Source organism: Zonotrichia leucophrys, chromosome 11 (assembly GCF_028769735.1).
Source record: "Zonotrichia leucophrys gambelii isolate GWCS_2022_RI chromosome 11, RI_Zleu_2.0, whole genome shotgun sequence".
Classification (NCBI taxonomy): domain Eukaryota; kingdom Metazoa; phylum Chordata; class Aves; order Passeriformes; family Passerellidae; genus Zonotrichia; species Zonotrichia leucophrys.
The window spans coordinates 8842041-8865264 of NC_088181.1; the positions used below are offsets into that span (position 1 = coordinate 8842041).

General features: G+C 53.0%; 2 protein-coding genes across 2 annotated transcripts in view; one reads left to right on the forward strand and one right to left on the reverse strand.

Moving 5' to 3' along the window:
• Window positions 1–228: 228 nt before the first annotated feature.
• SLC38A8 (solute carrier family 38 member 8) lies at window positions 229–4754 on the forward strand. Its single transcript, XM_064723162.1, has 10 exons — window positions 229–423; window positions 880–1078; window positions 1279–1432; window positions 1568–1672; window positions 1980–2037; window positions 2302–2416; window positions 2543–2693; window positions 2778–2977; window positions 3148–3202; window positions 4497–4754. The coding sequence occupies exons 1-10, from the start codon at window positions 229–231 to the stop codon at window positions 4591–4593; spliced, it is 1329 nt and encodes a 442-aa protein (XP_064579232.1). The 3' UTR covers window positions 4594–4754.
• NECAB2 (N-terminal EF-hand calcium binding protein 2) overlaps window positions 4686–23224 on the reverse strand; it is a 69651-nt gene continuing 51112 nt past the window's right edge. Inside the window, exons 4-13 of the mRNA XM_064723161.1 lie at window positions 22497–22522; window positions 19772–19869; window positions 9946–10082; window positions 7278–7396; window positions 7088–7167; window positions 6728–6784; window positions 6504–6616; window positions 6127–6204; window positions 5672–5763; window positions 4686–5488 (exon numbers count right to left, since the gene is read on the reverse strand). Coding sequence (XP_064579231.1) covers window positions 5460–5488; window positions 5672–5763; window positions 6127–6204; window positions 6504–6616; window positions 6728–6784; window positions 7088–7167; window positions 7278–7396; window positions 9946–10082; window positions 19772–19869; window positions 22497–22522 — 829 coding nt within the window. The 3' untranslated portion in view covers window positions 4686–5459. The remainder of the gene's footprint in view (window positions 5489–5671; window positions 5764–6126; window positions 6205–6503; window positions 6617–6727; window positions 6785–7087; window positions 7168–7277; window positions 7397–9945; window positions 10083–19771; window positions 19870–22496; window positions 22523–23224) is intronic.

Here is a 23224-nt window from a genome sequence, read left to right on the forward strand (position 1 = left end):
TCGGAGCGCTCTGAGGGCCGGGGTGCCGCACGGGGCTGCGAAGGGGTCGGGGCTGTGAGCGGGACGGGGCTGTCCGCGGCTGGGCTCCTGCCAGGGCCTCCCCCGCCGCCTCCCGCCCGGCCCCCGGCGCCCCCTCCCCAGCCCCGCGGGGGCGGGGGGTCCGCGCTGCCCGCGCCGCCCCCGCGGGGCCCTGCGGAGGGGCCGCGCTCGGGCCACAGCCCTGCCGCGATGGAGCGGGCGGCGGGCGAGGGCCGGCCCCTGCTGCCGGCGGCGGGGGGCTCCGCCGGGCTCTCCTCGCCCGGGCTCTCCTCCGCCGGCGCGGTCTTCATCCTGCTCAAGTCTGCGCTGGGCGCGGGGCTGCTGAGCTTCCCCTGGGCCTTCGGCAGGGCCGGCGGGGCTGTTCCCGCCCTCCTGGTGGAGCTGGTAAGGGGGACTCGGGGGCAGGGGCTGCGGCAGCCCCAGAGGGAGCCGAGGGGCGCCGCTCCGGGGAGGGAGCGGAGGGAGGGGACGCACCTGCTCTGCTGCTCGGGGAGCTGCGGGCACCCCCTCCGTGCGGCACCCCCGTCCCGACCCCCGCCACATCCTTAGGGTGGTGTTGCGGTGCCACCTGAGGGATGCTCTTTGCAGCTGAAGCCACACTTGTAGCTGGCTTGTAGCTCGACTCAGAGTAAATGGGTGTCTGCTCCCGTACATGCCCCAAAACCCCAGATCTAAACCCGAAGTACCACCGTGTCTCCATCTTTTGCTGACCTTTGTTACCCAGGCCCACAAGGTGATCTGGCCGGTAAGCTGGTCCCTGGCCGTGGGCCTGCTGTGTCCTGCCCTGTTCTGGGGGTGATGGAGGGGATGTGGCGCTCCTTGCCGGCTCTGTCCCCGCAGGGCTCGCTGGTGTTCCTGGTGAGCGGGCTGGCCGTGCTGGGCTATGCCGCGGCCCTCAGCGCCCAGCCCACCTACCAGGGCGTGGTGCGGGCCGTGTGCGGGGCGGCCGTGGGGAAGCTCTGCGAGGTCTGCTTCCTCCTCAACCTCTTCATGATCTCCGTGGCCCTCCTCAGGGTGGTGGGCGACCAGCTGGAGAAACGTGAGTTGTTTCCCTTCACTGTGTTTGGGGCTTGCTTGGGGAGTGGGGGGAAGGTGGTCCCACGTGGGCTGGGGTCACCCCCAGGGTTTTCCTGGAAATTCTGAAGACATGGGGCTCCCTGGTTCTGCCATGGTGTGATGCTCCCGGCCTCCTTGGGCCATCTTTCAAGGTGCTGCTGACCCCCCCACTGCCCCCCACAGTGTGTGACTCCCTGTACCCCAACGGGACACTGAGCGGGGCCCCTCAGCTGCCCCCCTGGTACGTGGACCAGCGCTTCACCCTCTCAGCTCTCTGTGTCCTCGTCATCTTCCCACTCTCTGTCCCCAGGGAGATCGGCTTCCAGAAGTACTCCAGGTACCACCTGGGCTATCCCTGTGGTGGCCCACCCCTAGGCACCCTGTACCCCAGGTTACCTCCTCCTAGGAACCTGTGGGAACCCCCCTCCTCCCTTCCTCCTGGCTGTGTTGATGCTCTCCCATGCCCTGACAGCATCCTGGGCACACTGGCTGCCTGCTACCTCACTCTGGTCGTCACCCTGAAATACTACCTGCAGGCAGAGAGCCTACGTTTGACTGAGCCGCCCCAGCCCTCCAGGTAGGAGGGTCAGCCCCATGTCCCTCCTGCCCTGAGCTCCATGGCCTGAGCAGTGACATGGGGGCAGGGGTGAGGTGGGGCAGGAATGGCACTGGGCCCTGTGTGTGGTGGGGGTGAGCTGGGGGCAGCTCACAGTGGGTGGTAGCTCCCAGCCCCAGCTTTCACCGCAGCAATACCCCTTTCTCCCAGAATCACTGGGAAAGAGATTCCCACAGGGTGCAATCCAGGCTGCCCAGTTTATGGCATGGTTTCTTCTCCATGAGAGCCTCATGCCTTTTGTTCTGTGCTTCCTCTCCACATGCCACAGGTCCTTGTCCTGGACCTCCATCTTCAGTGTCATTCCCACCATCTGCTTTGGCTTCCAGGTAGGTCACCCTGGCCCCTCTGGCTGCAGCTGCCAGGGCAGTGCTGGCAGCCCCCCATGGCATCCCAGACCATAGGGATGCCAACCCTTGAAGGGCAGGTTGCAGGAAAGGGGACCTGTGGCTGTCACCAGAGGTGCTGTGGGGCAGGACACAAGTGCTGGGAATGGGGCAGAGCAGGACAGGGCACCCATAGGTGTGAGAGAGGATGCTGGGGGTGGGGACTGTCCCTGCATGGGGCCCCAGCACCATCCCCTTGCCTTGCAGTGCCACGAGGCATGTGTGGCCATCTACAGCAGCATGCGCAACCAGAGCTTCTCCCACTGGGTCACCGTCTCTGTGCTCTCCATGCTCATTTGCCTGCTCATCTACTCCCTCACTGGTAACCCCAGCACCAAACCCTTCACTCCTCCTTGCCCCGGGCTTCCCTCTCCCCTTGCCTCATCCCTGCTCCTCAGGATTCCTCTGTCCTGCTCACTGCACAGCTGCCCACCCCCCTCCCTGTCAGCAGGGCTCTATGGCTACCTGACCTTCGGCGAGGCCGTGGCGTCCGATGTCCTGATGTCCTACCCAGGGAATGACCCGCTTGTCATCGTCGCCCGCCTGCTCTTTGGTGTCTCCATCGTCACCATCTACCCCATTGTGGTGCTGCTGGGCAGGTGAGGGGAGGGTGACAAGCTGGGTGTCCCCCGAGCCAGTGCAGCTCCCCTGGGTGCCATCAGCCCCTCAATCCTCCCTCCCAGGTCCGTGGTGAAGGACCTGTGGGCAGCCCCGAAGCGCGGGGCCATGGCGGCGTCTGAGGCACACGAGCGGCGGGGCCGGGTGGCACTGACGGTCACCTGGATGGCTGCCACGCTGGGCATCGCCCTCTTTGTCCCCGACATCGGCAAAGTCATCGAGCTCATCGGGGGCATCAGCGCCTTCTTCATCTTCATCTTCCCAGGCAAGAGCAGGCACAAGGAGGGAGGAAAGCAGTGGGGGGACACTGGTGCCAAGGGCATTGCTGCAGGGGAAAGTGGCCTGTCCTGGCCCTGTTTTGGGGGTGCAGGGCTGTGCTTGGGGGGGACAGTGCAGTGACGGGTGCTGTGTGGGGCTGAGCTTCTGCACTGACAGCAGGGCTGTGCCTCGTGTGCCTGACTGGGACCCGCAGCCTTGGGCCACGCAAAAAGTGAGTGTCTGCCTGCTCAGCGGTGGTGGGGGCAAGGGAAGGGACAGGGACAGGGTGTGGTGTCCCATGGGCCATGGCCAAGGCAGACCCCTGGGCAGTTCCCAGGTGGGAACCCTGAAAGGAGGGGAATTGAGGTGTGGAGGGAAGTGCTCTGGGCATGCTCCTGGATGCCAGGGCTGTGTCCACACATCAAGGAGGTGCCCAGGTACCAGAGTGACTTTAGGGGCAGAACAGCTGAGGGTTTTGGTGGCGCTGGGGCACCTGGTGGGGACTGGGTGGGGTCAGGGTGGGGGTCAGAGGGGCAGGGTGCCCCAAGACAGGAGACCATCAGGTGTTCGGTGTCTGTTGTGCTGGGATGGTGTGTCTCCATCACTGCTCCTGTCTGGAGGGGCAGGGGCACAGCAACCATGTAAGGGGGACCTGACATGGTGCTGGTGAATTTGGGATGTGTGCTTTAGTGTGTCTGTGGTGCCCCTGGGGGAGCAGCAGAGTTTGAGGGAGGACAGAGGTTATGTGGTGAGTGGAGGCAGCACTCCAGGACATTGGGGTCTTGGTCAGGAGGGTGCTCTGGGGACCCATGAACATCTAGGGAGGGGTGAGGGTGTCCCAAAGGGTGCCAAAGTGCTGGAGGGGCCAAGGCACAAGGTCAGCAGGGGCACCCAGGTGGGTGACAAAGCTTGAGGAGGTCCCTTGGGGAGACCTGCCAGAGCATGAGCCCGTCATGAGGAGAGGGGCCGACATGAGCTGGGGCGATGGAGACTGCGAGGGGACAGTGCCAGCCTGCCCAGGACAGTCTGGGAAGGAGCACGGTGCTGAGGACCCTGCAGCAGAGGAGCAGCTGCTTTGGGGTGAGTGCTGCATGCAGGGGCTTGGTCTGGGGTGAGGTGGGCTGTGTGCCTGGGGAGGAGGGAGCAGGGAGGTGCAGACCCAGGGCTCTGGGGATTGGGGCTGGGGAGGGGACAGGGCTGGAAGCACGTGGGGACAGGATGGAGCTGGGGCTCTGTGGGAGTGGCTGTGTCCAAGGGTGGGGGGATATGGGTCTCTGCTCCATCAGCAGGGCCACTGGGCACAGCAGAACTGGGAATGATTGCGTGGTGGCATCTGCTGGCTTTTTGACCGAGGTTTGTGTGTCATTGCAGTGGGCAGGGGCTGCCAGGCTCTTCTGCCATCGACTGGGAGCGGGGCAGAGGAGGCTGAGCCTGCAGGGAGCTGCACAGCCAGAGGAGCTGGGGTGCAGGGGTGGCTGTCGCTGAGGTCAGCTCTACCCCGGCAGCCTCTGCTCGTGTCGCTGCAGGGCTGCTCTCATCGCCTGGGGCGTTCTCTCCGTGCTCGGCGGTGCCTTTGTCTGCGGGCAGAGCGCTGCCCTGGCCGTGCTGGGGCTGCTGCGCTGAGGGACCTCAGAGCCCACTGTGTCCCCACTGTGTCCCCACCGTGACCCCCCAGCGTCCTGCCCCGCACAGAGACCCCAACACAGCCACACCACTGGATCCCATGGCGGTTTTATTTGGCATCACCGTCCCCGTTGTACAGTGGCTAATAAAGACAGGAGAGGGTATTGGCAAAGGTCCTGTGCCACACACCCTGAGGGACCCCCACACACGGCAGGGTGGGTGTGGGATTGGCACAGATGGACAGACACACAAATACAGACCCCAGGAGGGAGGGGAGGCAGCCACTCTCACGCCTACAAGGCACCAGCTGCAACTGTGCACATGCAAAGGAGACCCCTGGGGACCCCCCACAGCTGGAAAGGATTAAGGGGCACCTAGGGAGAAGGGAAACCCCCCTCTACCACCACCCTGACTCCCCCTGGGGCACGGGTCCCCATCCCTGCAGGGACACACACACACCAGGCACAGCCTCAACCCCCCAGTCTCCTTGCAGGGTGGCCCCTGGGGACTTGCACAGACCCCCAACCCACTCCCTGCTTTCAGGGGGGGCTCCAGCCTCCCACTCCCATTCCCATCCCTCCTTCCTAGGGCCTGCGTGCCTGCACCCGTTGCCCCCCTCCCTGCCTACCTATATCTGAGGATGTCCCCCTCCCCAAACCCTGCCAGCCCCTCCCTGGCAGTCCTTCTTTCCCCTGAGACCACCCACACCAGGGAGAGGTGCCCCAGGTGGTGGGGGGCTGAGGGAGGACTCTCTGGGGTGGGGGACACACACACAGGGGAGTTTCCTTCACTGCAGCCAGGTCACACTGACACCTCCCCCAGGCACCGCAGAGGGGCAGGTGCTGGCAGGCCCCTGGCACTGACCGTCACTCTCGGCTCAGGGTGCACCAGGCAGCTGCAGGGGAACATCGCTGGGTCACACCTGCCCAGCCCCTGAACCCACCCCCAGCCCTGCCAGCTCAGCCCGTGCTGTCCTTCACACCATGCCCCCTGCCCACCCTTGCTCCCCAACAACTGGAGAGGTGCTGGCTGTCTATGGGTCCCTGTCCCCCACCCCCTGGAGTGGCTGCCCTCCTACCTGGCACGGCCACGCTGGAGATGGCCTCGGGCTGGCTGAGCGTGTCCACCTTGACGTGCTGGAAGCCCTTGCAGGTGGCACTCTGCAGGTGCCTGTGCCCAGGTGGGAGAGAGTGGGTGACACCCAGCCCCCCAGAAACACCAACCCAGCCCCCCACAGCACCCAGCTCTGGCAGGGCTGGGTGCCTGCAATCCTGCTCACTTCCCCTTGTGCAGAGCACCCTGCCCTGTCTCAGGACACTGACCCTGCTCATCACCACATCCAAAGGCACTCCCAGCTGGGAGGTGTAGAGACCCACCCCAAGCCCCCTGTCCTGTTTACAGGGACAGCCCCAGGACAGACAGACAGACAGCTCCTCAGTCCTGCTGTCAGATGGGACAGAGCTTGGGACTCAGCTGCTCTAACAGCCCTCCACGACCAAGCCTCCCAAAATGGGCTTTTTCAGCCCTCCCTACCTCTTCCAGTCCTCTTCAGTCTCCCAGAACTCGTAGACGATGAAGGTGACCCCATCAGGAAGCTTCACTGCAGTGACACTGGCAGAAACAGGGAGAGGGGGTGAGCCCCCAGTGTGGGACATCCCTCCCCCCTCTGCAGCCACAGGTGTGCTCCTGGGTGGGCTATTGAGGGGGGACCCAGCCCCAGCAGCCCAGCTAGGGGCAGCCCCGTCACCATCCCAGCACTCCCCAGCCCATGCAAAAGCAGTGTTGGTGGCTGAGTGTGACTGCATGCCAAATCCTGGCTGCTTTCCTCAGTCCTTTGCTTGGTCCCCACTCCATCCCACGCCAAGCCCCATCTCCCCAGCCCCCAAGAGGCAGCTGCTGCTGGTACCCACTGGAAGCAGTCCCGCTCCCCGGCCACGCTCTTCAGGTACTGCTTCAGGGAGCTGCAGAACTCGCCCAGGTGCTTGTGTGACACTGTCATCTCGTTCCTCACCAGGAGCAGGTACTGCAGGGCCCCCAAACACAGCATGTGAGACCGCAGGAACACAGTGACCCCCCAGTGTGGCTCTGTGCTGCAGGGGCACCCCAGCACCCACGGGGTACACGGCACACTCACCGCGCAGGCCGTGCTCTCGCTGTCCGACAGCCGCTGGTGCAGGTCAAACCACAGCGTCTGGGAAAAGGGCAACAAGCAGCAGAGGGGATGTGGATTCCCTGAGGCTGCTGTCCCTCCATGCTTGGTGGCTTTCTGTCCCCACCATTTGCAATGACTGTGCCCCCTCTTCCACAGGGAACGGGCTCCAAGAGCCACTTGCACCTCCAGTCAGGACCCTTCACAATAGTTCCCTCTGCTCCCATTGCAGCCAACATCCCCAGCACCAAATCCTCATCCCTGCCCCAAAACAGCTGGGGCAAGGTCCCTGAACTGTCCCTGGGATGGCAGGACAGCCCCACACAGGGAAATGCTGGCCCTTACCTTGTCCTCCAGCTTGCCAATCAGCTTGGCCAGCCTGTTGATCTGCCCCTCCAGCCCCTCTGCCTTGGTGTCAGGGGAACCTGCACAGAGCCAGGAGACATTGATGGAGTAAGGGCAGGCATCCTCTGAGAGTCCTGTGCTGCTGCTGGCACCCGAGTGCTCCAAGCCACCCCAGGCAGCCAGCACTTACCAGCCTGGAGGCTCTTTCCTTGCTCCCTGGGGACCATCCAGGTGCTGGGAGAGTAGCTGGGGACAGAATTGTCATACCAGGTGTCACTCAGGCCATGACCATCCTTGCTGGGGTAGTGTCTGCAACCAGAGAGCACACAGGGGGTCAGGACAGCAGAGCTGGCACTCACAGAGTGGCATGAGCCAGCCTGGGGAGCCAGCACTGGAGCCTCCTTTCTGGCAGCTCTGCCCATGATGCCAGAGCCCTTGGAGAGGTGAGAAACAAAGGAATGTCAGTGGGCTGACATCACTTTTCTTTCCTGCTTATGGAACAGCACAGCCCTCCTGGCACCACCAGCAGCCTTCAGGGCCTCTTTCTGTCCTAGACAGACACCTGCAACATGGGGCATTCAGGCCCCTGTGCCCAGCCAGCTGCACCTTACTGAGGCTGGTTTTGCAGTCCAATGCCTTTGGTGGCTTTCAGGCAGGAAAAGCTGCTGCCACCCAGACTGCCCATGCCTGAATGGCTGCCCATGAGCAGAGGCTGCGTATCCCACTAACAAACTGCAGCTGCTGTTGTCCTGGAGAATGGAAACACCCACTGTATCATTTCCTCCAGCATGCTTTCTTTGTCTGGGTCTACAAAGCCCATTTGGCCTGGAGGTTTCTCATAGATCCAAAAAACTGTCCTGGAACACTTCCACAGATGGAGCATCCATAATCACCATCCAGCAGCAGGTCCTTGGTGCTCCTCCTAGGCCCTCATTTATTTGCAAGCCAGAGAACATGAGAGATCTGCCATGTGCCTCTAGGCCCTCATTTATTTGCAAGCCAGAGAACATGAGAGATCTGCCATCCTCACAAGGGTTTGCAGCTGCCATCCATGTGAGTGAGAGGGGAATGGGTTTGGGGAAGAGTGACCCTCTCCTTTCTTCTCCACCACCAGGAATCCTGTGCCAGAGAGGGAGAGGCTGAGCAGCTCAAAGGATTTCCAGTGTTTCCTTCCAGCAAGAGCAGCTCTGTGCCATCTGACTGCTGACAGAGGTGCCTGGGAGCCCTGGCTCCTCTTTGTTAGTCAAGCAGCTCCCAGCTGGAGACAACATGCTGAGTGCCCAATGGGCACCACACCAGCCAGCATCTCCCTGCCCCCCTGTCCCTCCCCTGGCACCTGGCTCCTCCTAAGCACCATTCCTGGGCACTCTTTCCCCAGCTACCTTGTAAATCAGCCTGTGTGGGCTCCACCATATACACAGGGACACAGTGTGCAGGTCCCAAAGAACATCTCCAAGATAAGGAAGCAGGAACAACAATAAAGGGTGCAGGAGCATCCCTTTGCTATAGGCTGTGCAATTATAACACTGCTGGTCCTGGATTATCCACTGTCAATAGACAGGAAATTAGGCAAAAACAGGCAGAGATTTATTTTAATCAGAATTTAATGAGGTGTCTCCATCTTGGACCTCTGCCTTTGCACTTTGTTCTACAGCCCTTTATTTTCATGCTTTTTAGACCACCTCTTTGTCTTCATGCGGATGCAGTAGATAATTTTTTTGTAGGATTTGTTTTTCTTTTTAGCTATTATCTTCATGAGAAAATAACTACAATACTCCCCATTATGATCTGGGCCCACACATCAGCAAATAAAAGCCAGCAAAGTCTTTCATGGGCTCTAATTGCTCTGCCTGATGTTGGGTTTGTTTCCTCTTCATTGTTTTGCTGGAGCTCCTACTTCTTTTTGTACAAGGTTTGCCACAGAACAAAGAGAAGAAAGGGATGTGAGATGATGAAACCCACAGCATTCCTGCTGGAAAAGCTGGTGAGATGGTGGCAGAGATGCCCAGGTCTCGCTGTGTTCCACAGAGTCTGTCTTAGGAGGGAGCTGGGATTTCACTCTCCATGTGTCTCTCTGCCCGCTCATGGCTTTGGGAAGCCAAAACATCTCCCTGCAAGCATTCCAAGGCCTCCTGGTTTGAAGGAACAGCAGGAGAAGGGTTGGTCTGACAGACAGGTTTCCATGGCAACCTGTCCTGGTTAGAGCTGGTGACAGTGGCACTCTGGGGTGCTGTGTGACACTGACACCGAGGGGGCTGTGCTGAGGTTCTGCCTCTGCTGCTGCCACTCCTTATAGCCCAGCCCTGGCAGCACTCAGGAAACCTTGAGATGATCTCCTCTGTGCTGCCCAAGCTCAGTGGTGTGTGCTGGGCTGCTGGCATGGGGACAGCCCCTCACAGGACAAGGGGACAGAGCTGCCTGTCCTCAGCGCACAAGCGCCCTTTCCCTCTGGATGGTGACACCTGCTGAGTGCTCTGGCAGGAGGGGCAGCATCCCTGGCATGGGAATCTGTTCCTGTGGGCTGTCCCCAGCCCACCTCAGGCTGTGTTTTGCCCAGAGCTGCAGCCCTGTGCACCCAGTGCAGCCCAGCCAGGTGCTGCCCCTGGTTTGCATCCCCACACACAACACTCTTGTTAAGGGTGACCCTGGGGACTGCAGGAGAGGAAGGAACAGGGCAGGACAGAGCAGTGGAGAAAAGCCCCCAGAGTTCAGGAAGCTGGGAAGGGAGGCAAAGAGAAAGGCCCAGCTCCCCTTTGCTGCTCCCCTTGTCTGCTGCGTTTCCCTCACCCCACAAAAGCATCCTCCTCCTCCTCCCCTCCCACCCTCCTGCACCAGAGGAGGGCAGGAGTGCTGCAGACCTGGAGGGGTTGGTTTGCTCATCGATGGCATCCACAGCACTCTCCACGGAGCTCAGCAGGGACTGGGTCTGGTTCGCCGTCTCCTTCAGCAGGAAGCGCGTCACAAACTGATCCACGTTGCTGCCGCTCTCGTACACCTGCAGGGGCACACGGGGAGCAGGGTGAGTCCAGGGCAGCACCTGCAGAACCACCAGGGTCCCTGGGCAGGGCAGCCCCTGGCCCACAGCCCTCCCTGGTCCCCTCCCATGTCACCACGATGTAAAGAGGTGTTACCCAAAGCCTGTAGTTTCTCTCTTTAGCATGATCTTACATTACTTTACTGTTGCCTTGCAGCCAGTGCATGGCAAAAAGTATGAAAAGTGTGTCCTGTGCTTTGGAAACCCCTACCCAGAGAATTCAGCACATTATACAGCGCCCTAGTCCACAACAGTAAGGCCAAACCAGCACTCAAGTTAAAGGGGTTTGGAATGATTCACAGGGCTCAACATGCTGTTAGACTGACAGGAGCTCCCAGAGTAATAAAACTTTTTCAAGACAAAGAACACCTAAAAATATTTTAATAGAACAACTGATTCGCATGAAGCACCCAGGGCCCCTTTCCCAACACAGCCTTGCTGAGCCCTGCCCTGCTCCTCCACCTCCTGACAGTCACCAGCACAGATGGGACACTGGCACTTACTGTCCAACACTGACCCAACCAGTTCAACACCAGCCCAGTGGCCACTGACCTCATCAGCTCTGCCTGAAGCCAATCACTCAGCATCAGAACTGAAAACATTTGCAGTAAAACAAGGGTTCCCCAAAACCCAGGCTCAACAGCACCACTTTTTCCCAGACTCTTTCCCACCCATCAGTGCCTGCTGGGACAGCACTTTGCCCAGGCAAAACCCTGCTGGGCACTCTGTCCCTGTGTGCTCACATCTCCCAGCATGGGACTCCTCTGGGAGGAATTACTGAATTTTTGGAGCCATGAGACAGGGATGGATGTCCTGGCTCCCTGCATTCCATCAGCAATGACCACACTCATGGGACTGGAGTGGTCCCAGCACCGCTGGTGATCTGAGCCTGCAGCAGCACAACATGAGCACCCCAAGCTCCCCAAAGCAAATTATCCCTGTTTCATGGTGAAGCTATTAACAAGGGTTATTTCCATGGCAACTGGAGCAGCTCTGCAAGAACCCAGAGGGCCTTTATCCCCGCCCTTATCTCCTGTATTAAATCATAAAAGAAAAATGAGCTGATGGAAAAAACCCTTTGGGGAAACTGATCACAGAGCTGATTCCTCGCCCTGGTTTGGAATGGGAGCATTAGTTTCTTGACAGCTTCTTGAGCATCCAATTAGCACCATTTAATGACTTCTGTCTGACATAAGAAAACCTGCTCACAGCCACAGTGTTTCTGGGGAAAATGCACCACACAGTGGAGGTGATGGTGATGCTGAAGCTGTGAGAAGATGTGTAGTTAAATGGTGGATTTTTTATTACCTAACCACAGCCTATATTCTTGGTTCAGCTTTAGGAAAAATCAAACAGGTGATTCCCACATTCATTTAAATCAGTTGAACTCCCTATGTGCACATTGGATGGATGGATGGATGGATGGATGGATGGATGGATGGATGGATGGATACAAAGCTATTCCAGCCAGTGCAGAGAAAATTGGGGTGTTCATGAAGATCTGATGCTTTTTGACAGGCCAGTAAGCCAAATAGATCTGAAATCAAAACAACAGGGATTTTATTTCTCCCACTTAACTAACTGGCCATTTGCCAGCCCAGCTGTGAGATTTGCTCTCAGGATCTGAATCAGAAATGCACATGCTTAGAGGTTTTTTAACAGTCCCTCAGGTTTTCCTCTAGCACGTGTCTTCTTCAGGGCTGCAAAAACAAGCCATTAAAAAGACCAGCTATAAAGGGATCCTTCCCATTGTCTTACTAAAACATTTGTCAGACTATCCTAGTGAGATTTAATGAGGTTTAGTCTTATTAATTCCACCCTGAAGAGTTATTTCCTCCTTGCTTAGCTTGAGAAGTTAAAATATTTATGGAGATCATGTAATAATTGCTGCTCAATGAAGCTGCTTTGTGCCAGAAACTCTTGCACATCTCCAAGCCTGCTCTTTCCCATCCATCATTTCCAGACAAGCTCTTTGCTGAACTGCCTGGCCTTGACCTCTGCTGCAGCAAACAGGGGGGCCTGAGTGTTTGCAATGAACAGCAAGTGTGAAAACATCATTGAAAGGGTGGCCTTGAGATTTCTGTGATGATGGCTCTCAGGAGAGCCTCAGAAAGCTCAGGATCTGACAAAGCAGGAAATGAAACAGAGACATTCAAAAATGACAGAGGAGTGGGGAAAGGACAGCGTGCATTATTGAGGAAATAACGGGGTTGGTTCTCCGGTCTGCTGGCTGAGGTCCAAACCCCAAATCCACCCTCCTCCTCCACACCACAGGCTTTTCATGTGTCTGTAAGGCACCTTCCCACACACCCTGGCAGCCAACATAGGGGCACAGTCTGCTCAAAGCCCCACCACAGCGCTTCCAGCTTTTGATTTCCACAGGAACCCACCCAAAATCGCCCAAATTCTGGCACAGATTAATGAAAACACCCCTGGGATGTGTTACTTGTGCAAAGCATAACTGGGATTTTGATGCTGTTGGGTGCTTGGATTTGCCAAACAGTGCCAAGTTTCCCTCACCAGACACTGCAAATGGATGCTTAAAAATGGGCTCTCATGGCCATGTCCTTGTGGGGACCAAATACTGGGGAATGAGAGTTTTAATGTAGTTGAACATCTCAAAGCTTCTTTGCTGGCATTTTTAAAGGTCACTATTCAGCTCATTAAGACTACAGGATGTAAAATATAGATTATTTTGCACCACCCACGAACTTGGAGACCCACTGTGACCTCCCCTCACCTTCCCTTTGCCTCACAGGGTTACAACCTGACCAACAAGGCTTCCCAGGGCTGGCTTCCAGCAAGACTGGCCAAATTGGCTGACAATTACCACGCCTGGGGACACTGGTGACTTCTCCAACTGTTAATAACCACAGTCCAAGCACACCCACAGAGTGATGCTGTTTCAGTTGGAAACCAAAGGCAACTCCATTTCACCCACACTTTTCCTCCAGTTAAAAAAGCAAAACCCAACAGCAAACCTATTGCCATGCCATGTAACACCCATCAAGCCTCATCCAGGATGATGGGAGGTTATCTTCCACCCACCTAGCCCTTTAAAAACCAGGCATGTGTTGCACTGTAATCTCTGAGTGGCTGATTTAAATTCGTTGCTCATAATTGCCTGTTTGCTTCCAAGAGATATTTTCTTATAATTAAAATAACACTCAGACCTGCCTCTTTCTCCTCTCCCTCCCCCCAGCTTTCAAATCCCTTCCAAAGCAGACCCAAAACTGATTGCCTGGCACATAATCAGTAGGAGAAACCTGAGGAGAACAGGCATTTAAATAGTTGATAAATGAAAGCATTACCATATGAAAGACCCTCAGCCTTCCCGAAACAGCTCTAAAAAACCAAATGAGACACCTGTTCAGATTTTAAAAATGACAACAGCATCATATGGATTTGAAAACTTTTTGCTGTAAAATCCTCCTCCTGCAAATCTCAATGTTGGACTCTTCTCATCTCATGCTTACCTTGTCTGGTCCTGAAGGTTTCCAGCCATGGACTCTTCCCAAGCAATTTATCACAGGACTTCTCTGTTCTCACTATCAGAGAACCTCCCTGCTGCCCTGGATCCATCATTTCTGGTGCAGCCACAGGGGTGTGAAGGACAGGTGTGTGCTGGCCCACACAGGGGCTGTGCTGCGCTTCCCCAGGCTCACCTGTGGATCCAGAGGCTTCTGGCCCCTTTGCACCCTCACCCAGCAGGCTTGGAACAGGCTTGGGAATGTGGCCTCCCACTGCTCAACACCCTCCCTATAAATCAGCCTTTTGCTTCACACATGCTCCTAATTAGCTGTGTTTAGTACCCACAAGGTAGCAATTTGACACAGATTTTATTTCAGTTTTCCAAGGAAAGTGCAGATTTTGTTTTCCAAACAGGACCTACTCAAAGGACCCTGCAGATGTAGCAGTGTGGGATGGTCAAGCTGCTGAAGGCTCAGCCTGGCTGTGCCACATGCTCATGCTTTGACTTGCTCCCTCCCTTCAAAGCTGCTCTCAGACTACTTGGCAAGACAACAGCACTGGCACCTCCACCGTACAATTTACCTAAATCCCAGGAGCAACAGACCTAAAATGGGAGGGAAGAGGAGGAAAATCATGTTCTGCAGGAGGTCAATGAGAGCTGGAGCCAGGACAGCACAAGCAAGACCTCCAGAGAAGATGCTCTTCCTTTTCAGAGAGAATGGGGGGACATGAACTTGGCAGCAACAGACAAGCAGAAGAGCAGTGAATGAGGATCTTAATCTAAAAATAAGTTCCAAGAGAGACCTTAAGATTCATGTCCCTGCCAGTCCCTGCTCCCCACAGTCTGGCAGCCCAGGTGGATCTCTTGCACAGCCCCTGCTGAGCTGGCAGGAAAATCGCTCCGGATGGCATCGCACGGAGAAGCAGCTTTCTGGTCTGGAGTCTGAACTGAAAAGTTAGGGAAAATTCAGCTCTTGCAGAACTGAAGCAGCACATTTTGTTTTAATTTGTGGTGCAATATTTTCTTAAATCAGCTTCAGAGAAGAGTTGCAGAAATATATTTTGAGAATCTAAATGAGCGCCTCCTTTCCTTTCAGATTATTCTTCAACTATAAAGTTCCATAACTTTTCTGGAGATCAGCATCTGTTTTTCACTGTAGAAATTGACACAGAAATTGTTCAGAAATGTATCATTCAAAACACATGGAGAGTTGACTCATCCTTTACCATTTCACTGACCCATCACCATGATTACATCTCTAACTGCACCTTTGGAGTGTTTCAGACCTGGCTGTGCTGCACTGCAGTGGCACCCCATGACCTTCAAACCCAGACCAGAAATCTTCAGCTGTTGCTCATTTAACCACTTTGAGGCAAGAGCAGAACATGAGGTTTGTGAGAAGCTTGAGCAGCTCACATTTTCTGGGCTGGGCACAACTCAGAACTGCCAGCACTGTGCTGCTGTTCCACCCTGCCATGGGTCCATCCCCTGGCAAGGCACAGCCCTGCCCCAGGAGCCTGACACCCTCAGTGTGAGCACCAAATCCATCCAGCAGAGCAGGAGAAAACCTGCTCAAGTTAAATGAAAGGCTGAGATAAAAGGTTAGCTGGAGGATGGGAGGAAAATGTTCTTTTTGAGGATTATTTCTAGTGACTATTTTATCTCGAGGTGTCATCTTTCAAAAAAGAGCAACATCACTTTTGGCACGCTTAAGTGTGGCAGGTAAGAATGCAAATAAGAGCACTTTGTATTGCTGATCTGGGCTGTGCTGTAAAACAAAAAATACCATCCCCCATTTTTAGCATCTAAGACTGCTGGCAGATGGTTCTTGCTCTGAGGCTGCAACTGAGCTGCTCCAACAAGTGCAGTTTGCAGTTTGCAGTTTGCTGCTGGGGGGTGAAAACTGGGGGAGCCCCCTGGTCAGCCTGGACCAGCAGCAGGGAGAGCACATCTGCTGCAGCATCTCCACGAGCCCCAGGAGCCCAGCATCTCCTGTTCACTGCAAATACATCTCAAAGGCAGAGACAAGAAGGGTGGATTGCTGCAGGAACAATTTAACTCACAAATAACATGCAAACCTATTCACCTGTATGGAGATACCTCTGGGCTCCCTGCTGCTACTGGAGCAACAGCAGCTAGTATTGAAGGTCACTGCACTCAGCTTTTTATGATTTACATATTCTCACATCTAAATAATGAATTTTAAGGGGAAAATGCATTTGCAGCTGCTTTGGGTACAGTGCCAGTCCATAAGACACATATGGTGTTTGGCACTCTGACAGGAGAAGGCTCTCAGGGGGTGTGTGCTGTGTCACCACCTGGTCATATTTCCTCTCCAGGTCCATTAAATGAGAGAACTGAGAGACTGGCAGTGAGAAAGTAGGGAGTGAAACACTGTCTTTCACATATCCTCACTCTCTCTCCAGGACAAAAGGTGATGCTGAACACCAAGCAGCAGCTGGTCCAGGGCTACCCTCAGATCCTCATGGGTGCTCCATAAACCCTTCCTGCTGTACCCTACTCTTCCCTGCAGCCTGTTCATTCTGGCACGTGCATGGGCAGTTGCAATTTCAGCTCCAATTTTGGGTAATTTTGCTTTCCAAGCACTCTCCTTCCATCTGGGACAGGGCATGCACCAAGGTCAGCCACCAGACTTGTCTGCTGCCCAACAGGAGCATCCCCAGGAAAAAATGATTTGACTTTAAATATGAGCTGCTTCATCCTTGAAAATATTCATCACTCAGCATTTTTTTGGATTATTTGCAGCTTGTTTTTAAAGTTTGCTTCACCACTTAAGGTCAGCCTTGCTGATGCTTCCATGGTCAGTCGTGCAAAATGCTTAATGGGCAGAAGCTGGAGGCAGGAAAAATCCCAGTGCAGCTGGCAGTGGAATCTGGACCTGACAGGAACAAGACTAATTGAGTCTCTCAGGCTCAAAACCCCACACTGTTTTTTTACCAAGCTAAGTCACATTTCCTGGGGTGAGCACCACCTCTGCCGTGCGCAGGCACTTCCTCTGTCACCCCCAAAGCTGACAGGGGTGGTGGAAGCATTGGGCGGGCCCTGTGCCCTAAGGCAGGGGACTCACCTGGGGAGAGGCAGGGACAGCACCACCCTGGCTGTGCTCTCCCAGCTCCCACCACCCCTCACACCCCCTGACCCTGGCACAATCCACCTCCTTCCCCCTCATGTTGGTTCTACTCTTTGCTGACTGCACCACACAACAGTAAAAGTGAGTTATAGAGGAACATGTCCTGCTGTCAGCTTTATTTAGAACCCCAAAGTTCATTTCCTTTCTCTCCAATTTAGCTTTGCATTTCCAATTGTCACCGGCAGTGATTTCAGTGCAGCACGGACATCATTGTATTGGAAAATAATTACAATGACAGATTTTGTTTTGCTGTGTGAGACCTTCCACTACTGAATCTAATTACTGCTGATACTTTACGAGTTCCTTCAGCACGATATAATTGCTGCTTTTTCTTTTTATAAAGCAAGAAATAGTCAGTTGTCTTTTAAGGTGAGAAATATAAACAGCAATTAAATACCATGGTTCCTCGTGCCCTCTTGTCAGCTGGCACCTCTCAGAAAGACAACACAGAAAAAGGTTAGGCTTCATTTATTGTTTGCCCCAAATTCATTGTTTGAAAAGGAGGGAATAGGAACACTCCTGAATGGTCAATAGTTTTCTCCAGCTTAGGAAATGTGTATTTTATTATGGAGAAGCAGGAGCAGCTCACAAGCAAAGCAGTTTGCTTACAATTCACAATGTTCAGCATCATCACCTGCCCTTTGCAGGATCTGGCCACAAGAAAAGGCCAAAGACAGCAACAGGGGGCACAAAACCAGACTTAACTCTACCAAAACCCTGCTGCTTTGGTCACCTTTCACCTCTTCCAGTGTTTCTAAAAATATCCATGAAATCTTTTAACCATCCTGCTACCCCACCAGCATGGGACCCTTGGTTACAGCATCACATGGAGTGAAGATGGAGCAGAAGGAAACCACCCCATGCCTGAAAGTGCCCAGGCCAGGCTGGATGGGGCTTTGTGCTCCACTGCTCTGGTGGAAGGTGTCCCTGCCCATGGCAAAGTGGTGGAACTTGATGGACTTTAAACTCCTTCTAAAACAAATATATCCTGTTTGAACACTGCAGACAGGTTTCTCTACCACCCACAACAGCTTCTTTCCTGTTGGGTTTTTTTCCCCTGCTTCTTTACATGAACAAAGTGCCTGCCTTTGAATAATTCATTGATGAGGTTTGTACCACTTTGTTCACAAAATCACAGTGGGGAACAGTGCTTTTCATTAAATACTTCTTTGCCAGCTCCTCTCTGTGATGGAGCCTTGCTCCCTTGCCAAAAATCTTCCAGGTGAAGAGCAGCACAGCGCAGGGGCTGGTGAAATGAGAGAATGGGAGGATCTGGGGCAGCCCTCCCTCACCTGGCTTGGGAAATGTCTGTGCTGTGATCCTTCAGTGACACAGCAGGAAGGTGCTCTAGTGCTCCAGATCTCCCTGCTCCTCTCCACAAAATCATGATGGGGTGACCAGCTCAGGTTTAGGTAAATAACCTTGACCTGCTGCAATTCAGGCAGGTGAATCCTGCCATAATTTGCTGAATTGAGGAGAGGGGAAGGTGTTCTTCTTAAGAAAAACTATCCTGCTTCTGCTGCAGATGTCTCATCCAAGGTAATGCCCAAATGCTTAGATGTCTGATTTATAAGCAGGGAATAGACCATCTTCCTCTTGCAAAAGAAGAATTAGTCATAGATATTCACATCACTCTGGAAAAGCAGTGGTGGAAGGCACCACGAACAGCAAGCTGGAATGAATTACTAAGATCTCTATTAGCATGTTAACATTTATTTAAAATACATAGTTGGCAAACCTGATGGTCATGGAAATTGCTAATAATGAATATAAATGAGACATGAACAGACACAGAAGCTGAATCATAAAACATTCGTGTTGTCCTGATTTTTTTAACCCTTTCATAAAACTGTTAAAAAATCACTAACACTTCAGAAAGATCGGTGTTTGGCCAAAGTCTTCTGCCTTTAATTTATTATGGCAAGACATCAACATGTTAAATATGTACCTTCACTTTCCATGCTGCTTTCCTCACAAAAATCAAAATGGATGAATTTTGATCAAGCAAGGAAATCAAGTTCTTAACTCAGCAGCAAAAAGGGAGAGAAATTTCCCATTTCTCATTCCAACTTTTGCAATGTCTTATCGTTGCGACTTCTTTAATGTGGAGGAATTTGAGTTTCTCTTTTAGCTTCAAAGATAGATGGAAGGGAGATCCCCATGTGGATTACTTGCAGGAAGGCTGCAGTTGGATTGGGAAGTACTTACAACTTCTTGGAAAAAGCAAAACCTTCCTCCTTGGCTTGGCCCTCAGTGTAATACCTTACTGTTCACCCGTGAAGGGGAAAACTGCTTTTTATTCATCATGGCAGAAAACAACAATGCAAATGTGGCTGAAGGTGGAAGTAGGAGAAGGGATTGATTATCCTGAGGCAATAAATGTCATTGATACAGCCCAGTTGCACTATTAAGTGGTGTGGAAGGACAGGAAAGTAATTTCAAATTAACTAAAGCCCTATAAACACTTCTCTCAGCCTGGTAAGACAACAAATGAGTGGTGCACCTCTTAGCAGGGATGGTTATATGGTAAATCAGCTCAGATTTTATAGGTATTCATAAATGAACTTCAATATACTTCTTGATCAGTGTCACTGTCTATAATAGTCCAGTATCACTATCACATGATGGATTTTTTTTGCACATAAAAACCAGGTCATTATGTCTCAGTTGTGGTTCTTGCATGATTCCTCTGCAGTCCCTCAAGCACACAGCCCTCCAGTTTCTAATACACCAGCTTCACACATGGTAACTCTATTGGCCAAGCAGTTTGCCCTCCAAGGTGGAAGCTGGATTTCAAGGCAGCTTTATAATATGAAGTTTCCAAAAGCCCTCTCAGTGATGCTAACAACAACTCATGCATTCCAAACCCCACCTGAGAGACCCAGAGGCTGTGCTGTCTGCAGAGCAGGAGGACACAGCACTGCTGAAGAGGATGAGGACCTTTCACATTTATGTGCTCTGTTAATGCAAATTTTACAGCACTCACTCTGAGCCTGTGAAAGGTGAGGTGCAGGAAGGAGCACTCACCCGTTTGGTGTAGTCCATGGCCTTCAGGATGGAGAGGTTCAGCATCTCCAGGGAAGCCAAAACATCCTCATAGTCTCCCATATGGTCAGCAAAATAGTCTGGGAAAACCAAGAGAAGCATGATGGGAACACGTTAATGTGCACAGCAAGATCTATTACTGGTGGTAACATTAACCTGACAGGATGGCTCCAGGGGTATTTTTATATTCTATGTCCTCAGCCAAAGTCACAATTTGTCCTTCAGGGATGGGAAGTGGTGTGATTCCCATGAAGTTTGGGGCCATTGCAAAAAGGAAATGTAAGACCCAGTAGCTCCCATTGAAAATAACTCCTCAGGTTCTTTATTTCTATGCCTACTTCTGCATTTGATTGTTTATGGTCTCTCTCCCGCCTACTGCTGGCATGGAGGAAGGGGTCTCAAAAGAAATTCCCTTTCCATTCCCTTTCCATTCTTTGCCACTCAAAGCATCCAAATACCTTCCAATTCACCCCAGTTTATATGAGCTGAGACTGGCCTTACATCTTTCCCTACATTCCTGTCACATTTACACCTCAGCCCACAATCACAGGTTGAACAAGCTTTTGAGAGTGAAATATGCCTTGAAAGGAAGAGAAGAGAGCTGCAAGCTGGGCCCAAAATCACGTGTTCTCCATGGAATGAGCCACACATTCTCTGTGCCATCCTTGTCCTTTCCCTTTTCTGGTGACTGACACAGAGTACAGCAAAAAGCTGTTCCTTAAAAGCCACCAGTGCTGCTCTCAGCCTAGGACAGGGAGTTTCACACTGAGGTGACATCTCTGTGAAGTGCAGCAAGACATAAACTTCAGGAAACAATCCCACTAATTAGGTTTTCTTGGCTTAATTAGAAGTGCCTATAGCTATTTACAGTCTGAGAACATATCCAAAGGGAAGCAGCTTTTGGCAGAACCGGAATGTCACAGCATGACTGACAGCAGCTGTTCCACGATAAGTAAACAGCTCACTCTCATTGCAGTGGGCTTGTTTGGTTTTCCCTTCCTATTTGGGAAAGAAAAATTGAGCAGATCTGATAGGTAAAGACTTTTTCTAAGTCCCAATATAAAAAGCTGGAGCCATCCATTTCAGGGGAGATGAGCTGCTGTGGCACAGCCCTTGAGACTGACCAAGGAGCACATGGAAGGAATGCTGCTGACTTTAACAAAGCATTCTGCTGCTTTAGCATTATTTATTCATGTGAACCTGCAGGGCTCAAGAAATAACTTTTAAGATGCTCTCAACATTTTATAACACACAACCCATTTCAAGAGAGACACCACAGCTCCCATTTAGACAAACTGAGGGTTTATGTTTAGTGCTTAGAGCTGAAGCAAGCAAATAAATCACAGGCAAGGGCAGGTATTCAGCAGATAACAGATCTAGGCAGGAGCTTGTGCTGATGGATCCTTTCTCTGGCTTCCCCTTGCTTTCCCAGGAGGTGATGGGTTTATCTCCCTTCTCTCCTGGCAGCTTCACCCCTGGGAGAGGCAGTGAGATGGGATCACTCTGGGTGACAGCCATGCAATTTCCTGATTTTATCAGAGCGACGGAGAAAGCTGTGAGGGGTTAAACAATGCCATGGTTACCCCAGAGCTGATTTCTTGGGTCAGCCAGCAGGGAGACCTACTGCAATAGGAATGGAGGGGATGGGATAAGCCCTTCATATCCTCACCAAACCAAAAAGATTTTGTAGAAGTCTTTGTTTCTTGCCTACCAAGGCAAGGACAAGCAGGAATAACCAGTGGAAAGGGGAAATGTTACTGCTTTTGCTGCCAGCTGGGATGCTCAAAAGGGTGTGGGCAGGGGTTGAGTACACCAGGAGGAGGGAAACCCTGGACAATGTCCTGGTGCAGGCACACCCACGGGCAGAGAAGTGTTTAAGGTATGAGGAATAGGGAGGGAGTAACTGCCTGGTGCTGGCACAGGCACCCAGTAACCCCATCTCTGTCTGCAAACCCTCTCCCAGCCAGGCTTCCAAAGGCTGGAATTAGCTCCAGAGTGGTGAAGGTAAATGTTGAAAACCTGTTGAGGTGGCTTCATATATTCTGAATCCTGGCACAGGAGGAGAGGAGAAGAGATGGAGGAGCTCTCTGCAAAGCTACACACCTCTATTCCCATCTCCTCCCAAAAAGCTGGGGTGCAGGAAACACTTCCCAATATCAAGCATCCACAGAAAAATCCACCTGAGGGAGCAGTTTGAGTCACTTCCTAATGAAGCAAAGCCCTTCAGAAATCCCAGCAGGAAACATTCCCTTTCTGGTCAAGGTGTGGGACAAAATATTATCACAGATTTTCTGTTCAGCCTTTAATTTTGGCAAGCTGTGGGAGGTACAGCAGAGGTAGTGCACCCCTCAGGCAGCCTGCTGGGGAACAGGAAGGCTGGCCTGGGGAGAAACATGTTACAGGTCTTGCAGAGGGAGATGGATTATTGAACTTTAGAGTGAAGCTGGAAGCCACAACACCTCCAGAAATTAAACTCCAGCTTGTTATTGAACAGGGTCCATGTGCCTTGCTTAGCTCTGACCCCATTTGTGTTGCACAGAAATGAAAAAGTTCTGCCAATTTTCCTGTGGAACAAGGAGCAGAGCAGCAGCAGCAGGGCTGAGATCCCCCAGCTCCACAGCACTGCAATCTCTAGTGGGGTTCATGCAACCTTTGAGGGCCCCCATGCACAATGATTGCTGCTGCCCAAAGGAGGGACTGCACTCACCACACAGCTCCTTGGTGTCCACATTGCTGCAAGAGGGGACAACGAGGCAGGGAGGAAGCAGGACAAAAAGAGAGAGAGAAAGAAAGAAAGAAAGACAACTTTAATGACAAGGACAGATGAAGGCTGCAGTTAGAATTCCTGCAGGCTTAACTCCATCAACACCACCCACCCTGTCAGCATCCCCAGCCACAGGGGAGAGCCTGTGCAGAAGAGCAGGGTTGGTTCACGCAGAGCATCTTCAGCATCTGTGCAGCTGGAACAGGTTCACAAGTTATTCTGGATGTTCCCTGAGAGGGAAATGGGCACTTGTACATCCCCCCTGAGGAGGGGCCTTTGCCCAAGGGGGGACGCAGCACACCTGGCACACCAGCTCCTCTGACTTCCTTACAAACATCCAGCCTGGCAACACCCCGGTGAGACACTCACACAGGAATGTGGTTGTTCCCATTTACTCAGAATAAAAATTAGCAAAATATACTTTTCTCCATGGACCAATTCTCCTAATTCTGCCCCTATGAAGCAGCTCTTTCCTGGGACTGCCTCCAGACAAGATGGCACAATTACTCCTTAACACAGGAACACTTCGTTTACATAACAACATCTCAACAGACAAGCTGCTTGGGAAATAAAGATTGCTGCTAATCTCTTTGTGCCTCCTATTCCCACACAATCATTAGTGCCATTCAAGGACTGGAACGACCCCTTAATAGAATTATATCTTATCCATC

Bases quoted from the DNA above. Each gene is read 5' to 3' on its own strand.
- SLC38A8 (XM_064723162.1), top strand. From the start codon at position 229: ATGGAGCGGGCGGCGGGCGAGGGCCGGCCCCTGCTGCCGGCGGCGGGG. The intron at 1,673-1,979 runs GTAGGAGGGTCA...CACATGCCACAG, and splicing joins GAGCCGCCCCAGCCCTCCAG to GTCCTTGTCCTGGACCTCCA. The intron at 2,417-2,542 runs GTAACCCCAGCA...CCTCCCTGTCAG, and splicing joins GCTCATCTACTCCCTCACTG to CAGGGCTCTATGGCTACCTG.